Here is a 19,827-nt window from a genome sequence, read left to right as displayed (position 1 = left end):
CTATAGTTAAATCAAATATTCAAATGAATTTGGACTTGGTTTTTTTTTTTTTTTTTTTTTCCAACAGAACTCACTACGGCTTTTTGATGGTCGCCGCTAATGCCACACAACGGTTCAGTCTATTTCAAAACACCCTTGACAAAAGTGAAAACATTGGATTTCACTGGTATACACACATAGAGTACGGCCTACCTCACCAGAGATTTCACTGGTATACACACACACAGTACGGCCTACCTCACCAGAGATTTCACTGGTATACACACACAGAGTACGGCCTACCTCACCAGAGATTTCACTGGTATACACACACAGAGTACGGCCTATATTGTACCTCACAAGAGATTTCACTGGTATACACACACACAGTACGGCCTACCTCACCAGAGATTTCACTGGTATACACACACACAGTACGGCCTACCTCACCAGAGATTTCACTGGTATACACACACACAGTACGGCCTACCTCACCAGATATTTCACTGGTATACACACACATAGTACGGCCTACCTCACCAGAGATTTCACTGGTATACACACATAGAGTACGGCCTACCTCACCAGAGATTTCACTGGTATACACACACAGAGTAAGGCCTACCTCACCAGAGATTTCACTGGTATACACACACAGAGTACGGCCTACCTCACCAGAGATTTCACTGGTATACACACTTAGAGTACGGCCTACCTCACCATTTTTATACCTATAGTATTTGTATCATACCATGTATCGGATTTCGAGTTCCTTGTCGAGAAAGGCTTTTTTTTACATAATTCATATTAATATCCCGCCCGTACCAAGGCTATGCACGGCTGTGTTAATTATTTACTAGTAATTGTCCGTGCGAGGTCTTACTATCTGTCAGGGAGATCAACTATCCGGCTATCTTTACAAGTCCTGTCTAATTGCTCTGGCTCCACAGCGTATTCCCATATTTTAGATTTGAGGGTGATTACCAAATTAAATATCGAAATACTATAATCTTTATATAGTTAATTTGCTTTCTCAATCAAGATGTAAAGTCTTTCAAATCGGTTTTATAAAAAAAAACTCTTCGATTTGTATTTACTACAATAAATTTTGTCATTATTTTTACATTACATATCATCGATTAATTTGTTCTCGATTCAAGTCCCAATATAAATCATAAGCATAGGGCATTGTCTGATATTTTTATTACTTTTGTTTGTAACATGTTGGGTAATGCACGTGACTTGCATTTGATAGTACGAGGGATGATTGATATGTTGTGAGCCTCGTATTGAAGGAGGTACTCAAGGATGTTCTTTTTAAGTCCTACTATTCACATGCTACAGTGAAATGGAGGGTGATGGAATTTAAGGTCAACTGACAGAGTCTTGAGGATGACCCCGTCCTGAAAGGCCTGTCAATTTTGCAACCCAAGAAATGGGTAATAAAGTACACGATATTTTTATGACCAACAGACCAGTCACAGAAAGACATACAGCAAGTAGAGTTGGCATTTCACAGGAAAGAATATAGACCATTCTGACCGAGGATCTTGCAAAGAGAAAGCTTTCGGCCCGATGGGTACCAAGACTTCTGACAGCTGATCAGAAGCACACCAGGCGCATATTATCGCGTGCTAATCTTAACATTTTTTAGGAATATTTTGTTTGTTTGTTTTTGTTTAACGTCCTATTAACAGGAAGATCCTGCCTACTAACTTAAGAGATTTGTAACTATGGATGAAACATTGGTCCTTCATTTTACCCCAGAGGCCAAACAACAATCGAAACAATGCAAGCACCTTGGTTCTCCCCCGCCACAGAAGGCAAATATTGTTCCATCAGCTGGAAATGTAAATACCTCGGTTTTCTGGGATACCGATGGTATTCTGCTAATAGATTATCTATATAAGGAACAAACAATCAATGGCACATACTATGCTTCACTTCTGAGGCAGTTATGCGAAAATATCAAACTTAAGCGCCGCTGAAAGCTCACTAAAGGTATGTTATTCCATCAGGACAATGCTCCTGTTCACAAGTCTGTCATTGCCATGGCTGCCATTCACGAAGGTGGCTTTACATTGTTTGAGCATCCGCCTCATTCACCTAAACAGCTATTTCAGGCATACACTTTCAGTCCGATGATGACATCATACATGTAGTGGATGACTTTCTTATAAAAATGTTAATGAGGCCCTTAAACACCACTGACAAAAGTGTATAGATACTGAAGGTGATTATATTGAAAAATAATACAATATGTCCGACAAAATTCAAATCCTTCAATATGAGGCTCACAACTTATCAATCAGCCCTCGTACCATTTTATCCATATAATATCACTGTACGCATACATAGGGTAGACGTACAATTACACTTTCAAGATTATATAGAAAACATGTTGTAGCGCTATATATTTATTGTGGCAATCTGTTAAAATGGTAAATTGCGAAAAGTGAATTTTACATGTACCGCAATCGTTATTAACAAAATCAATTTTCCATATGACATGGGTATACATAACTGTTCATGGCCTGAGACCTAAACGTATTTAACGTTTGTTTCTGTTTTTGCACATTAGGATATACGTTTAATTTGGACAACATGTATCATGTACATATACATACTGGTACTGACACAGTTGGGACATGGATTAAGATTTTGAATTATGATTTTCATTATTACCTAATTTTTCTGGTTTAAACTTTGTACTAAACTTACCATATCCATGCTCTTTTGACTTACCGTCGCCTGTATATATTTTGCTATTTCTTTTATAAGGAGACGAATTAATATAAGCTTTAGGCTTGTTTTCGAATCCTTACATTCATGTAATGTGTACAACTTTGCTGTTTACAAAATAAAATACTGTTTAAACCAATTTGGACAATGATACCAATTTTATAAAAAATATTTAAATCACGTTAAATCACGAGAGAATCCTCGAATTTCATGTTCATATCATATTTTGTACAAAACCTGTAAAACTAGCACCAAATTGGATATGAGATGTTATAATTAGAAGTTTTAGATAGTGATATTCCTTCACCTAGCTAGTCACAACGGTTGTAGTCAATGATCAAATACGTACCTTCCGAAATACCTGTTTGTATTTTCATTGTGTTCAATCTTGTCTGCACTCAGAGTTGTCTCCGGTTTATTTACACCTTGGAAGGCTGATCTCAATGGTATTTTAAGGTACATATACTACAAAAACGTTATCACCTCAACAGATGTACAAAATGTATTATATTCGGCAAATTAATGCTATTGGGAACGTTAGGGACTTGATTATAAGAATTGGCACTTGGATATATCACAACATTTTTATAACAAAACGCCTTTATACATAATAGAGCCAAGATGAATTAGATTGCAACATTTTTTTTATAATTCGACGATGATGCTAAGGGACTTTGTGTTGATGGGTTTGTGTTGATGATGACCAAAAATAGGTAAGTAACGTTGTGTTAAATTAGCTACAGTGTCTACTTAACGTTATATTTAGGTAGCTACAGTACCCACGGAACGCGTTGTGTTTAGGTAACTACAGTACCCACGTAACGTTGTGTTTAGGTAACTACAGTACCCACGTAACGTTGTGTTTAGGTAACTACATTACCCACGTAACGTTGTATTTAGGTAGCTACAGTACCCACGTAACGTTGTGTTTAGGTAACTACATTACCCACGTAACGTTGTATTTAGGTAGCTACAGTACCCACGTACAACGTTGTGTTTAGGTAGATACAGTACCCACGTAACGTTGTGTTTAGGTAACTACAGTACCCACGTAACGTTGTGTTAAGGTAGCTACAGTATACACGTAACGTTGTATTTAGGTAGCTACAGTACCCACGTAACGTTGTGTTTAGGTAGCTACAGTACCCACGTAACGTTATATTTAGGTAACTACAGTACCCACGTAACGTTGTGTTTAGGTAACTACAGTACCCACGTAACGTTGTGTTTAGGTAGCTACATGTACAGTACCCACGTAACGTTGTGTTAGGTAACTACAGTAAGTACGTAATGTTGTGTTTAGGTTACTACAATACATACGTAAAGTATCGTAGTTGGTATCAGTAGCAAATCAATGGACTATGTTGGTTTACGGAACCCAGACACAAATAGTTTGTTTATCGCCCTAACTACAACCAGAAAACCGCATACGCATGCCAAGATATAGTCATTGCCAAAGACTGTCAGCGATCCTTCTATTGAAGATTGTGGATTTGATAAAACAATATAATATATAAGAATTAATATCTCAAACTCTTTGTAGAGTATTGATTGATGCCTCACTTAAACAAAAACCCTCATACATAACAATTCCAGCAAATGAATTTTATTGAGAATCACCGATACAGCGTTGTTAGATAATATCTACCAGCTACCTTTGTATCTGTTTACGCTGAGAACGTGAGACCTGGTATGTCACCAAATCTGACTGTCCTGAGAACTTTCTGTGTGACACATTTACTTTATCAACCACGTGACAACATTGTACATGTCTGATATACAACGAGATGGCGACACCAAGCTGGTTCGGACTGTTACACTTAGTGGTTTATGTTACGTGTGCAACTGCGGCCATTACAGACTTCGAGACACAGGTGGACCATGTTATTCAACAGGTGAATATGCATCGTGTACACAAGTGTATAAATATACCGTGTGATTATACAAACTGCGGTGCAAACAGCACGTGATTTCATTACCGTATGTAATGTTAACGCAATAGGATGTTGATTTTATCAATAAATATACAGACTTGGTATTAATATGTATACAAACCGAATATACGTATTTGTAAGACTGGCCTCCAGATCCTAAGTTGAGTTGGGGTTTTTTGGTGGTTTTTTTTTTTAAGAATTGCCAAGCTAAATTGTAATACTAGATTATCTGCCCCTAGTTTGAAACTTAGACACATCAGACATATCGTAGGGACCAAAATCATAAAGCTGAATTTTATTTATAATTTTATTATTCTAAAGACAGGGGGCCAGTCTAGTCGTTTGCATGAAGTGGTATCAATTCATTAGATAGAGGTTCTACAACAAGTAACAGCTGTTTTCTGATGTTGATCTAACTCGATTGATTTAAATTTCAAAAGCAAAGGCTTTAGCAAGTGTCTTTTCTAAACTTGAAAATTAACTAACTCGAGTTTGATGAATAAAATTACCAACTGTCACTTGTTGCGGAACATGTTTTCCTATGATTTTTAACTAGGTCTAATGTAAGATTAAGGAGTTAAAATTCTCCCAACGTAGCAAGGAATTCTGTGAACGAAATCACTAAGCCACAAATTATGGTTCGTATTGAAGGAAATGTTATGATCTACTTTAGATGAACAACTAATACCTTTTGTAATATATTATTTTAAAAATCATTTAATATTACAAAATGAAATATCTGTTCGAAAATAATTGTTTTTGTGCGTTTAATTATTAAAACTCGGCGCAAATATTAAAAGATGACACCCCGAAATCGAACGTTACAGCTGACTAATCGCTATTCATTCAATTATCGGTCCTCTCCTGGATTTCGTAGGTATGCTATCATTGTTAATTATGTTAAAAGTACATCCTGAAATTTATTTATTCAAGACACAATGTATCATCAAATATTTCGGAAACCTACTGGATTGTTGAGCAATATGTGTATTTCAAATGTCAGTGTGTTTATACAAAATCTCTTTGTCAGTTTTCTGACACGAGACAATTGTTCCAAAATGGATTTTTACATTTTTGCGTTGAGGCTATAAATTCGAAATGAAGGTAAGTGGATTTTTTTCTCTCTCTCTCTCCTTTTTCGAGAATATTCGTACCGAGTGACACCGACCTACCGATGTAACCAAAGAAAGGAAAGTTTAAGTCTTAGACCTGAATGTATTTTCGATGTCGCGACCGTTTCGTTCAAAATTGACTACGGTTAGGGACATTGACTTAACTTTAAAACGTGTCCATGTTGGATTTTTTTTATTGACAGACAATAAAAAGAATAAGTGATAGTAAAAGTAAGCAGCGGTCAACCAATCAGAGACTTTTAACGTGGTTAAACGCTGCGATGTGTAAACAAAAACAATAACACACTGTTACGAAGTTTATCAAGTGGGGTATAAGTCGTGAACCGGGGCAATTTCGGGATAATTAACATTTCGTTTAAAACAATATATTAACATTTCCACTGTGGGTTCTCTATATGAAGGTACTAACAAAATTAGCGTTCATTCCTAGGTGAACAATTAACCTGCCGCGTATGAATACATACAGTACATTGTTGACGGTGCCACGTAGAATGCAGAAGTGTGAATATAAAATCACGTTTGATTACACATGAAATAATGTTTTATCAACTTTAAAACTTGTTAATAATTGTAAAATTGAAGACAACATTTCAATATTTTTCTTTCATGATGATTAAAATAATGAATTTGCGTGGAACTATATTTTGTGTACTTGTGTACTTGTGTACTTGATTACCTTTCCCGCCAAATTGGAACTACATGTATCTTTTACGCTGTTACATCGATCATTCAGCTGTTTCGTCACTACGTATAACGAACGTAGAATACTGTTTCTTATGATTTTTTTCAAAGATTACGTTGAAAAATAGTTTTGAAATGTAAATATAAGAAATAATTGTTATTTTTTGTTGTTCACTGGTGTATGAACGGCATTTTTTGACAGATATTTTAAATGACGCGCAAACAACAAAAAATAACAATTATTTCTTAATTGAATTGTAAAACATAACGAAATATGTCTAAATGACATTAGCACATAGATAAAATCTGAGGCAGAACTGGTTGTCTTTTCCCGTAAGTGTCAGCACACTAGAAGGTCTCCAGCTAAAGGTTGGTGTCCAAACTATTGAGGTAGTTCAAGCTGAGAGAAATAATAATTGTTCTCAGATCATGGTTCTGCCACATGTATAACACAATCAGAAACATTGGGTGTGTTAGTTCATCACCACAGATTAATGTAAGTTATTGATGTATTCGATTGCTACTTCTGGTTATGCTTTACTCTTTGGTATGTCTGATCCAGAACACTGCATCACTCCTAGTTACCCGTACTCGAAAGAAGGAGCAAATCACACCAGTACTTTATTTATTGCATTGGGTACCCGTGCGATTCCGGTCACAGTGTAAGATTTTTATAAACACATACAGTAAATGAAACATCTTCGGAGTGTTTGCCGGACTTCGTCACTCTCTACCAGCCGTCACGATCACTAACATCAGAGATATACTCCTTGTTATGCGTTCCAAACTATCTCGTACTGTGAGATATGGTAACCGGTACTTCAGAGAGGTGGCAGCAACTTTGTGATACCTCATGATCTGCTATCAAGAAGTCGAAAACTGTGGCCAAATTCAAGAGGTCCAGAATATTTGACACGAGGTACTGGTAGCCGACCACTGTTCTGTTGCACGAGGCTGAAGTGCAATAGAACAACGGTCGATTACCAGTACCGCGTGTCAAATATTCTGGACTATTGTAAAGACACCCATGATATATTTGTATGATATATTATCAAACATGTAACATAATCCTTATGAAACTGTGTCAATTCACATCTGTGAAATCGAGAAATGTTCACATCTGGGTATCTCTTCAATGTTAACTCCACATATTTTTTATACGGATAAGCTCTTATCATCACACATCTATAATTTGCTTACAACAATCCTCTTCTTTGGCTTTAACATATATCATCAGACCATAACGTAAAGTCTGACGTCATCGTTTGTAACATTGCTTTTAATTGGCTGTTACAGCGGCGTGATAATTTATAAGAACAAAAAGGGCCAATAAAAGTAGATTTCCACAAGGATTGTGTATATTAAATTAAATTATAAGGAATAACTTGAATACATGTTTATGTTATTGAGCTATAACACAAAAAGCCAGAGTGTACTCTCATCATAAATCGTTTATTGAGAGTACTCCGTTTTGGTGTAAAAGTATAGAAAATCTATAACCTTCAACGAGTATCTATTCATATTTACTGTTTAGAGTTTGACTCTAGTCCTCTCCCTTTCTCTCTGTTTACGGTTAGCTGTGGATAGTCATGTAGGGTCCCTCAGCCACAATAGGATACTGTAGAGGTACATTGTAGTAGTAAATACTTTTCCAGTCGTAGCTTAGTTTGTTGGGGTTTTTTTGTTGCTATTTTTTTATTCCGTCGCTATAGGTTTAACACTTCTTAACTACCGTCCTGTTGCTATAGTGTGAATAGGAGCGTGAGACAGATTAGTATAAATTGTCCCTATGACTATATACTTTACATCCATGTTAATTCAGGAAAACTTTCTGAACTTTATATTTCTGTGTCCATCTTTATTTGCCAAACTTCAATTATATAAGAAAGTAAGACCAAGTCAGAAATAAGTTCAACTATCCTCGAGGTTGGTTTTATGATGAGCATGTTGTGTCAGTGTGTGACAATTGACAGTGGAAACGTTAACAATACACTCTTCTGTATCATAATATCGTTTATGATTTTGTCCGGGTTTGATAACTTTGATGAATCAGGTTCCTTTGTTTTGGGGATCAGTAATATCACCCATGACTTGTGTCCGACAGAGTAGCAATGATAGAATTCCATCCATTGGTACAGTCTGTATAAGGCTTCAATCTTCTCTGCCGAAATAAGTCATGTCCATATCGTCTGTAGTTTCGAATCCATTCATAAATCCGTGATAAACACGTATGGGAAATTAAAGTATAGTGCGCTGTCGTAATCACGTTTACAAGCAATTGATGAATGTGTTTGTGATTATACAAAGTACTACATCTAATTACAGCCAGTCAACTAGTGTGTGTATACGACCTCGGTCGAATCTATGTTTAATAACCTTGCAAATCTTTGGATATACTCAGGCCCCAAATGCATCTATTTTCCAGTTCAATGTGTTATAAAAACATTCTGTCTTAGCCATTCGTCTCGTATCCCGTCCCCACAGGCCCACGGCTGTCGCCATAACAACCCCGGCCTGGCGGTCGCTGTCGTCAAGAACGGCAAAGTAATATTGGCGAAAGGTTATGGCGTGAGGGACGTGTCGACAGGAACTCCCACAACGAACACCACTGTCTTTGGTATAGCGTCCCTCAGCAAGGCATTCGCAGCAACGTTATTAATGAAACAACTCGGACCAAACAAGTAAGAGCTTTCAAATCGTTCTATATCATCCCAAGAAGCATTGTTACGTGGATGTTTTTTGTGGTGTAAGACGAGCAGAAGAAAAAGTGGAATTACGCATTAGATAGGAATGCATCTCTGTAAATGACATCAGCCGAAACATACAATTGAAGAAATATTTTAGCATAACAATATTAGTGATTGACGTCCTGATACTTGTATGATGTCTTTCAAGTTTGGTGTCAGTTAAACGTCATATTCCTATATTAAGAAAACTGTCAGACTACAGTGACGGAAAATCTTTATCATAAAGGGGGGAAGGGTGATGGAGTTCCATGGAGGGAATCACCCGCTAAAGAAGGATTCACTGTTTTGGCATCATATATCTAAGCATAATGATGATAATAGAGATCCTATTTGTAACAGAGGTCAATATCAGTTATATTCAGTTCAATGTCGCCGTTTGGAATCGAGCCGATACCCTTTGGATTACTAGTCTTGCGCTTAATTGACACCATCTCATAATTACGACTTAGTAAGAACTCATAGGATGATGTGGTTTTCATAGAACACTGTTTTCTGTGGAACTGTTGTTGGGATAACATATTTCCACAAATTCGAAAGTTGCTGCACTGTGTAGTCATTAGGCTTTTACTCGACACTTTGAATATATATATACAGTATACGTCTAGCTCTATTCAATTGTGAATTGACAACGTCGTTTTTAACAAAGAGGGAAAAAATCCTATCCTGATGAAAAGTGGTGTTATTTTCAGAAAGAGGTGACTTAGAGTAAACCGATTCGGTTATCTACTTTGTTAAAACGCTTTAGCGCAAATGACATAACATATTGAAAGAACCAGTGGAATTTCCAAGGAGAAAATAGTGCTTGCGTCGATCAAATAAAATCTTTTGACTTTGGTTTCTAATCATGCATATTCATCTTAATTGGTGTGTCAGTGTCTCGTGACACCACATCATGACACAGCAGTGGAGTATTAAGGGCGGGTAAATGATGCGAGTTATACGTATGAGGACAAGTAAACAGGGCGGTATACAACACATACTATGTCGTTATAACGAGATAACTAATTCGTAATTACGTCATACTATGTCGTTATAACGAGGTAACTAATTCGTAATTACGTCATACTATGTCGTTATAACGAGATAACTAATTCGTAATTACGAAATAATTAAGTCCGTATTACGTCATACTAAATTATTATTACGAGACAACATATACCTAATTACGACATACTCTAACATGTTTGCTATGTAACGGCAGTTTTGATTGGTTTAAAACCTTGTATATTTTCCAATAACCCACGCTCGTGCCAATAATACACGCTCGTGAGTCACGGCTGTTACAATTTTATATATCTAATATTCACCCGTTTTATAAAAGGTTACTATAGTCGAGTGGGTTAATGGGTTAGTCTTTCAATAAATTTTTATCAAGATGCGAGTTCGAATCCTACGGAGGCCCCCCTTTTTTCTTTTCTTTTTTATCCTTTTTTTTTAAATTTTCAAAATCAATGCCATATGATAGATGCTCTTGATCGTAGTACTGTATTGCCTGTACATTTCATCAACAAATAATGCAATACTCAAGAAATAAATTACAAGGTTTTCTCGGGGTTTCTTTGCTGTTTTTCTATTAGAAAGAGGTCGATCTCAGAACTAAACAGTACATGGTAGAATAGAAATAATCAACTTTGACTCGTGTATTTTTGCAGGATATACAACTCGGACTCGGATATTTTGCAATTTTTATTAATAACTCAGACCTGCGGCCTTCGTTATTAATTTAATTGCAAAATATCCTCGTCCTCGTTGTATATCCTGCAACAATACACGAATCATCGTCAATTATTTCTTAAATAAGTCGTAAAAACGAAATAACTTAGTTGTTATTACGATATATCAAGTTGTATTAACGAGATGATTTGGTCATATTTGCGACATACTAAGGCGTAACAACGAAATAACTCATTCGTAATTACGACATACTGTGTCGTAATTACGAGATATAAAACTACATTATAAGTTGTAATAATAAGTCGTATTTACATCATGAAAAATGTATTCATCCCAGCTAGTAAATATATCAAAATCCTTTTTCTAATGTTTGTTGTTCTTGTTTTTTTAGCCTCACAATCTACTCAACGGTAGCAGATATCTTGGGTGACCATTTTCAATTTTCTACCAATATCCGAACTCAGAATGCCGATCTCCGAGACCTTTTAGCCCATACCTTAGGCATACCCGGAAACAACTACATCCGACTCGACACGAACTTAACACTTCAAAATCTGCCGAGGTCTGGAGTGGTATTTTATATGTCAGATTTACTATAGCCAAGGCAATGATTATTCTTTTATTACTTTGTAAAATATACGAAGGATATTCTCGAGTATATGTTTAAATCGTGCTAGCCTGTAGGTTAATGACTTTAAGCGTCTTGTAACGTTATGGCAAACAAAAAATCGATACTGTACCTACCTTTGCTAATGTAAACTTAGAACACGTTTACATGTATATCATTCCCACGTGCGAATTTTGGTATATAGCACAAATATAAATCAAACTTACCAGCTTTATTATCCTCGTCATAATACTTCATATCACAACTGAAATCACAGTTTATTTCAATGCCTTTTTCTATATTTTGTTTCTAATTCCCAGTCGGATCAAGAATTTGAAATCAATCCATCCTTTCCGGAGCTCCTTCATGTATAACAATCTCATGTACGGACTAGTTACCGAGATCTCAGAGAAACTTGGTCACAAAACGTGGCAACAACTAATAAATACAAATATTTTCACGCCTCTCGGAATGACCGGATCTACTTTCATGACGACAGTTAACAGAAAAAACACTGACGTTGCGCAGGGATACGTGGATGATTTTGACACGGGAGCAATAGTTCCAGTACCCGAGGAACTAAATAGGTAATTAGACAAATGTAAACATTTTTGTACGGAGTAGCTTCTCTTTAACGCATAGGATCTAAGACATATTCTCACAAAATCCTCGTCTGTTTTAATTGATATAACTATTGTATTTAATAGCATGTTATGTAAAAACAAACAAGACTTTCTTTTACCCTGAATATTATCCGTCATGCTTTTGTTTTCATCCAATGCTGCTTGTCATGAAGACCTTGTCAGAACAGACAACATAGCCCTTTCAAATCTTTTCACCTACACATCAACGATGTTTTGTCTTAATTACAATAACAGCTTTATTGACCGCGTCAAATGGTATACCCAGTAGAACTTTAAATCCGGGACACCTAATGACAAGTTAACATCAGCCTCTTGCCTCAATCTTTACAACTAAGCTGTACGATAGGGTGATTATTTGTATTTCCCAATTGTTGATTTCCCATTTCTAGGTTGTAACATCCCTGCTCTCCCTTCCTATGGTGTATTAATCTGTCTCTAGTATCACTATTTCCTGACATATGTCGTCTAATGACGGAACAGTAACATCACAGGGTTTCGAGACAAGCTGGTTGCTGAAGACCATCGGGAAGTTTTATGATCAGTTTCATGATGGGGGAAATTTATTGCATTCTTGGCTGTGTCACAAGGCGAAACTATATTGTTTTCATATGGCGGCCTTGTGCTATCGATTTTGAGTTGGAATTAAGGTTCGATTAACACAGTGTTGCTCTCTGTTTGTCTAAATCGCAATACGCTGCCATACAGTGTATTAGAGTTTTTGAGCTTTTTCAAATGAAAAACATTAGGTACTCTAAATTAAATTTGAGTTTTACGGAAGGCTATCGGTAATTATACAGTTGCTAATATCTTGACTAGATAAAAAATATATATATAATTAAGACACCCTCTGGAAAACACTCTGAACACAGGTGTTTGGGAGGGTACGTTTGTGTAGATTAGGATTCTAATTAGTTGGAAGTAGTTTGCTGTAAATGTGTCTATTTCAGCGGTGATCTTACGTAAGCACTTTTCGCGCTGTAAGTAGTTATTCTGCAACAAATATGATTGCGCTGATAACTTGATATTATTTTCTATGACAAGTTTTGTTTTGCGCCATTTCATCGTTTCGCAAACTTGATTAAATAAATTTATGCGTTATAATTTGAGGCACACGTACATTTACAGTACGTTATTGTACTATAAACTTCTCACGTAGTTTATTATGCAGTGAAAGCATGTATAATGTAATGCTTTCCATTTTTCTGCTATGTTGATAATCGCAATATAAAAACAGTACGGCTTACTGCTTTGCAGAAATACACAGACACTTATTTAAACTGTCAACACTTAAACCCCCTTTTTACTTATCTTCACAAATCATCCTACGCGGTCTGCTTAAATACGACTGGACACAGCTAAAACTGTCCTAGTAATTAGCTTCAGGCCGCGTATGGATTTGCAACTTGAGTGGAAATCCAAGGTCACAGGCTGTAAAATGTCGACATATATCACACAGGCTTTCAGACGCTAACTCGTCACGTTCTAGTGTGTTTCTAAAACGGAATGCACGCGAGGAAACAAATCGTGGTCGCACAGGTCTCCATCGAAATTATCGAATTCGCTCTTTCTATTTGAAGGGGCTTAAGGCATGTGTAGAAACCGTAAATTGATTTTTTTTATCTAAAATGATTTCCACGACTTTGGCCAAATCGCTGTATCGTCTTTTTCGAAAATGTTCTTAATAAATTTGTCTAGAAATGCATTCGGTTTCAGTTGGCATTATTTTGTACGAGTACGTGTTTTTAATTGTCTTTGTACTCGGCAGGTTCTGGGGCAAGCTAGCGGGTTCTGGTGGGGTAATGAGTAATGCTGTGGACATGACAAAATGGATGATGTTTCATTTGAATGGCGGGAAAAACTCGGCTGGTCACCAAGTGGTTGACGCGCACGCACTGGCGTCCATCTATGTTCCCAGGAATTCGATACGCAGCTCCACGGTCGGTCGATATTTCACCAAACCAGATGTGCCGGTAACTACAAGCGAGAACAACTACGCCTTTGGTTGGAAAAATGGATTCTACAGAGGTAAAGTCGCCATTGTAAATTAATATCTAATATGTACACACAGATGTTTACATTATATACAATTTAGTTTGAATAATTCGTAATACTGTAAAATGCTGTTACATTTAGCCTTCTAGGATTGATTTCTCACTCCCGCTATGGATGACCCCGATGAAAAAATGGTAAATAGAAGGTGGAAGGGTGTTGTAGTATCCTGTTTAAATCCATTTGGTAAAGTCTACACGACGAGTGGTTGTTGTATATTTGGTATATGGGATATCTTTCACACTGGTAAAGGGAAAAGCACCGGCGGTTATTCCAACTCCAGATTGTTGTTTTCCAACTCCCAACAGATAGTCAACATTGACGCGTGTTTGCACATTTCCGAATGTCTTATGACATAGTTGATAACCTAACGGGATGTCCTATTCATTTCGTTTCGTAAGTAACTCTCAACAACCTAAAAACGCTTGGCCTATTTCCACCACAATATTATGCAAAAGCGAGATTGTGACCTTGTTTGATATGTTTGGTTTTTTGGGGTTTTTTTTTTTTTCTGAATCGAAATGTGTTTGAATTCCCCGCTTATCATATGAATGACGTCAGTAAGCTCAAATAGAAGAATAGCCAAATTTTCTAGAAGCAATACCTTAAGTTTTTCTTGTAATCATCAACGACACTCTCAATAAATGGTTTTAACACGAATTGAGCTTTATGATACATTTTGAAAGCATGTGTGGACATCGCAAAATTATTAAAATCTGCATCATTTCTAGTTGTTTGAAATAAAGGCCGTTTTTTGTTTTTGTTTTTGTGCATTGATAAACCGTAATCATTTAGAAGTGATGCGATGTAGGAGGGGTATTGTACGGATAGACTCGATTGTTTCCTCAGAAACGCTTGTTCCATCGACTGGATTTACGTTACTTTCAGAATAACAACTCTAAAATTCTAAAGAAAAGTCGTCTTGGCACTAGGTCAGAACGATTCTAAGAATATTTCATTTGAACAGATTCCATGTCTAATCGGTCAGATTGGTAACGCCAACAGGGGCTAGGTTTCGGAATTTTGAGTAAGGAAGCCATTTGACGTCTGTAAATAACCAAAAGTCTTACAATCCTGTTGGTATACATACCCGATATCCCAAATTTTCGCATGGTTTTTATAAAACCTAGACGTTTAGTGTTGTCATGTCTTCCATTTCTCGATACCGAGCCCCAGTGACAACGCTGACAAAGGAACGTTGTAATTTCGTATCTAGAATGGCTCTAATAATGATGTGACAACAGAATTATTATTATTACAAATCTATAACGACATTTTTCGTGCTGGCTTATATGACTAATGTTAACAAAATTAGAAAGCTCTCGTGACCTATTGATGTCGAAAGCAACAGACAGTCATTGTTATCTCTCTTTTTTTATCTAAAACACACGGAGCTGTATTCCTACACTGACCGAATCACTATCTATTGTAATATACAGTCTCCGAACCACACTCTGATTTACTGACCATTTATAGCAATCTGATTAAAATACAGATCCTAATACTATCGTGTTAGGATCTGTATTTTAATCAGATTGCATTTATAGACAAATGGAACACAGAATGTAAAACCGTCACTGTGGAAATCAGGTCACATGACTCGTACTCGTTAGATATGGCACTCTTTGACTTTTGTAACCTTTAGAAAATAGCTAACGAGAGTGAAATACAAGCTTTAAGTACCATACTTAACAACCACTCGTTGTGTAACCTGTATTTATTTTTCTGTTTCCATATTGTATATCTGCCTTCTGTATAAAAAAAGTTATATTACCATGCTAATCCTTAGTCAGCTTTCGAAATACTCTGCCATAAACAAACTTAAATTGACTACTAAGACCAATTATATACACCTCTACGACACTATTGGTAAGCATAACCCATTCAGAATCACTTTTACGTGTTAATAAGCTATAGCTGCTTTCCATAAATCAGTCGACCTTACGTCAGTAAAACACTTCAGGGATGGCCACAGCCATAACCGACTATCTAATCACGTTAGGACACGTGCTTTGTTTTCTCCAATAACATTGTTTGTTGATTTTTTTCACGTTCAAAGGTATATTATTTTTCTGTAAATGGTGTTAGTGATGTATATGACGTTTGACTACCGACTAGGGGCACTAGAATTTTGATATATGACTTTGTAACTCTCAAACCCTTGTTTCTGTTTTCGTTTCGTGCGGTCAGGAGATCGTGTATGTGTTATTTCAGTAAGGACTGTAGTGACCAATGTACTGTAAACGTTGTTAGTTCGACACACTCAAATTTTAGCGGGAAACTAAATTATAACAGATATGGTTAATGATGAATTGGCGCCCCAGCAATGATTGCCATAGCAACCAATGTAGATAAACTACAATTACAGTTATGAAATCATAATTTAGCGGAATGCTTCCTGCGCGAAAAAGACGCTAAAATCAGATTACTGCTAAAATATACAGTTTTATTGTACGTGTAATTCTGAACCAAGAGACAGCGCACGTGAACTTTAATTTCATACCAGCTCTGCAAAGTAAATAAAAATTGTTTCATCAATTTCGCGTACAAAAGGATATTAAAGAAGATGTGTTTGACTATTATTCTTGAGTTCTACATTTGTAATCGTAAATTGTCATATTACATATTTTGTTTTTAGAGGAACTACCCTTTAAATAATGTTTTTTCCTATCTCCATGTATTTGTTGGATTTTAATCTTTATTTGGACGATACCTTGATAACACATGTTAACTTTTGCGGTTGCTAACATAGACTTCAGTTTTCCCTACAAACGTATAATGTTGGCGATTATTCACTGCGCGAGTAAAAAAGTCATGGTGCTTGCGTGTCATGCATGCATTCCTGTAACTCTTTAAGTTGTATCATTAATTAGTTCCCTTATTACAAAATATCAAAATCAAACAGTGTCTGGCTGAATACGTAGGACGCTCCCTGATTTTCTGTTAGTACATCTTATAAAATCGTTCTTAATGAGGATACACTGTCAGTGTTTTGACAAAAATGGTAATAAAGAACTAAGCTACATGTTTGTGCTAGCTATACATTGTAGGACTAGGAATATGACCAGATCAAACATTAGATAAATCGTGGTTGATAATTTATTTATTTATTCATTCATTTTTTTTAATATTTTTTTTCATTTTATTTAATTTCATTTCATTTCATTTCATGTATTGATTTATTTTGTTAATTTGTTGTTAGACCTTTTTCGGAACATCGTCAACAATGAAATTTAAAATTAAAATTTAGCTTTCAGCAGTATCAAATATGACATTCATGTTTCCGTGAGTTCGCCTAACTAAGATGTTTCTTTACACAAATTTGGTCACATATTGCACTCATTCCGATTTTAAAATACACTGATGTGCTCAAGTCTATAACAATGGTTCCTGTATTTGAGGTTGCTTTTATTTCTAAACTAGGGTACCCGATTCTCCGCCATACCGGAACTACATTCGGATACTCCTCGCTCCTAACGTTGATACCCGACATGGACATTGGTGTTTTTATTACAATGACAGGATCGGACCACGATTACTTGTTCCGGACAGTTCTAGAGAATTATCTGGCTGATAACGCACTCGGAGAAACTCCATGGCTTAACGCTACTACAATGTGCACGTTCCCAGAACCGTGGATGCGAAAACACGTCACTACACATCACTCAATTGTGAAGAATCTGCCCTTACATCGGCCAGTGTCCTCGTACGTCGGCACCTACCATAACGAGGCTTACGGCAATTTATATGTACACAACCACGCGGGAGATCAGTCTCAACTTAATATGCAGGTCGGGATCGGAAACTGGAAACTTTTCCCAACGCATACCACAGACCATTTTGATGGAGAAGGGGAGGGAACTCTATATAAGATAAAGGATTTAAGAAACGTACAGTTTCATTTGGACTCGCACAGCTCAGGAATCCACAGCATTGAGGTTCCTAGTTTTGAATCGCATGCCCCACCACTGTTCACGAAAACGACATCTGATCTTCCAGGATTGCTTATCGGATGATAGATTAAATGATTCACTGTCTAAATCATTCCGCTTTGGGTTTTTTTTATTTATGTTCTTTGGAACGTCGCTACACCCCATATGTGTGTCCTCTATTCTTCAGTAGGATAAAAGCAAGCCGATTATAGTAGGTTCCATTTGACTAATCCCATACATCACCAGGTTTACCAGAGATTCCAATTGGTAGTCCAATTATCCTGGTCAGGATGTCATGCAACATGTAGCCATGAGAAAACGCGAAAATGAACCGACCCTACCTGCTTGTTTGAGATTGTTTTCTAGTATTAAGACATCAGGATTTTCAAAGTTAACGTCATGTTTACTTAAAACGTCGTGAAGGTCATGTTTGAAATGATTAATTATAAAAACCTTTCTGCGCTGTTTGTTTTCCATTGATTTATTTTTATTATTATTATTATTTTCAAATTCTTCCTTCCAGGAGAAAGTGTATGAAAAGTTTCCTTGGTGGGAAAGGGAGCAGGCGCTACTGACTGTTACATCAGTTCAACACTCCAGAGATTATTGAAATATATTTTATTTAATTCACGGTCGAACTTCTTTCATATTACCTTTCGTGGCAAGTAGTGGGAATGTACGCCGTGTCGGGGTATTGGCAATATTTACACCCATGAAATATATCAAAGGAAATATGAAACGCTGCCCATATTAGTTTCCTGCAATGCGTTGGGCGTTCTTATGCCCATCAGAAACGAATTCATTTTAATGGTTAAATCTCCCTTCGTCACTTGTGTTAATATGTTATATACATTTCAAAAATTATCAATTGTATAGTGTCAAAATATGACGGATATGTATATATAAATCGAATTTGAAGTGTTTTTAACTACGTACTTATTCGGCGAAATGACTGAACTAGACTGAAAATGATCTCTATATAGATAGATCTATAGCCTCATTTAACAGAACGAATGTATGAAGATATAATTAGATACAAATATGCTGGTGCATATTGTTGTAAATAATGGACTGACCTCGTGTCTCAAGAGAGAAATTTTCACTCGTTATTGCGAGTTGTCCTTCTTTGTTCAACATTATACACGTTATTTCAGAAAGGCATGAAACTGAAGTTTAGATTTAAAAGAAAGAGAAAAAGTATCGATCCGTCTGGATGAAAGAGAATGTGATACTGAATATAAGAATAAATATAACAAATGTCACCAGGAATAACTTAAAGTCTTCGTCTGATCTGATCGGGGGGTCCAGTAATTTAGTGGTGATGCGAGCCGAATTTTTTTTTTTTTTATCTTTCGGGGATAAGATTTTCGATAAGGGGGGGGGGAGCTGGATCCGTTACTGGATCTGATCACATGTCAGGCAACTGCCCTAGTTGTTGCGTGCTGCTATTAGCGATATACTATTTATATATCTACAAAAACTACAAACTATCATAAAATGGAGTAAAACTAACTACAAATTATCATATAATGGAGCAAAACTAGCTACAAAATGTCACTAAATGACGTAAAAAAAATAACAAAAAAAAACCCAGTAAAATTAGAGTTGTGATGTCGTCGATTAAAATATTCAAATGAAATCACTGGTTGCCTCCAACCCAAAAAGGAAAACTAAGGGGACGGCGAAAGATGTCTTTAGCAAGGGA

At 36.4% G+C, this 19,827-nt stretch overlaps 1 protein-coding gene across 1 annotated transcript; it reads left to right on the top strand.

The window, feature by feature from the left end:
• Positions 1-4,499: 4,499 nt before the first annotated feature.
• Positions 4,500-18,234, top strand: LOC117335161 (protein flp-like). Its single transcript, XM_033895119.1, has 6 exons — positions 4,500-4,616; positions 8,954-9,150; positions 11,282-11,452; positions 11,818-12,084; positions 13,907-14,166; positions 17,614-18,234. Exons 1-6 carry the CDS (start codon positions 4,509-4,511, stop codon positions 18,204-18,206), a joined length of 1,596 nt encoding a protein of 531 aa, XP_033751010.1. The 5' UTR covers positions 4,500-4,508; the 3' UTR covers positions 18,207-18,234.
• The last annotated feature ends 1,593 nt before the right edge of the window (positions 18,235-19,827 follow it).

This window comes from Pecten maximus, chromosome 9, assembly GCF_902652985.1.
Source record: "Pecten maximus chromosome 9, xPecMax1.1, whole genome shotgun sequence".
NCBI classification, from domain to species: Eukaryota; Metazoa; Mollusca; class Bivalvia; order Pectinida; family Pectinidae; genus Pecten; species Pecten maximus.
The sequence above is the reverse complement of the archived record's forward strand: the minus strand, read 5'-3'. Positions and strand labels throughout refer to the sequence as shown.

Bases quoted from the DNA above. Each gene is read 5' to 3' on its own strand.
- LOC117335161 (XM_033895119.1), top strand. From the start codon at position 4,509: ATGGCGACACCAAGCTGGTTCGGACTGTTACACTTAGTGGTTTATGTT. The intron at 9,151-11,281 runs GTAAGAGCTTTC...TTGTTTTTTTAG, and splicing joins AAACAACTCGGACCAAACAA to CCTCACAATCTACTCAACGG. The intron at 11,453-11,817 runs GTCTGGAGTGGT...TCTAATTCCCAG, and splicing joins ACACTTCAAAATCTGCCGAG to TCGGATCAAGAATTTGAAAT.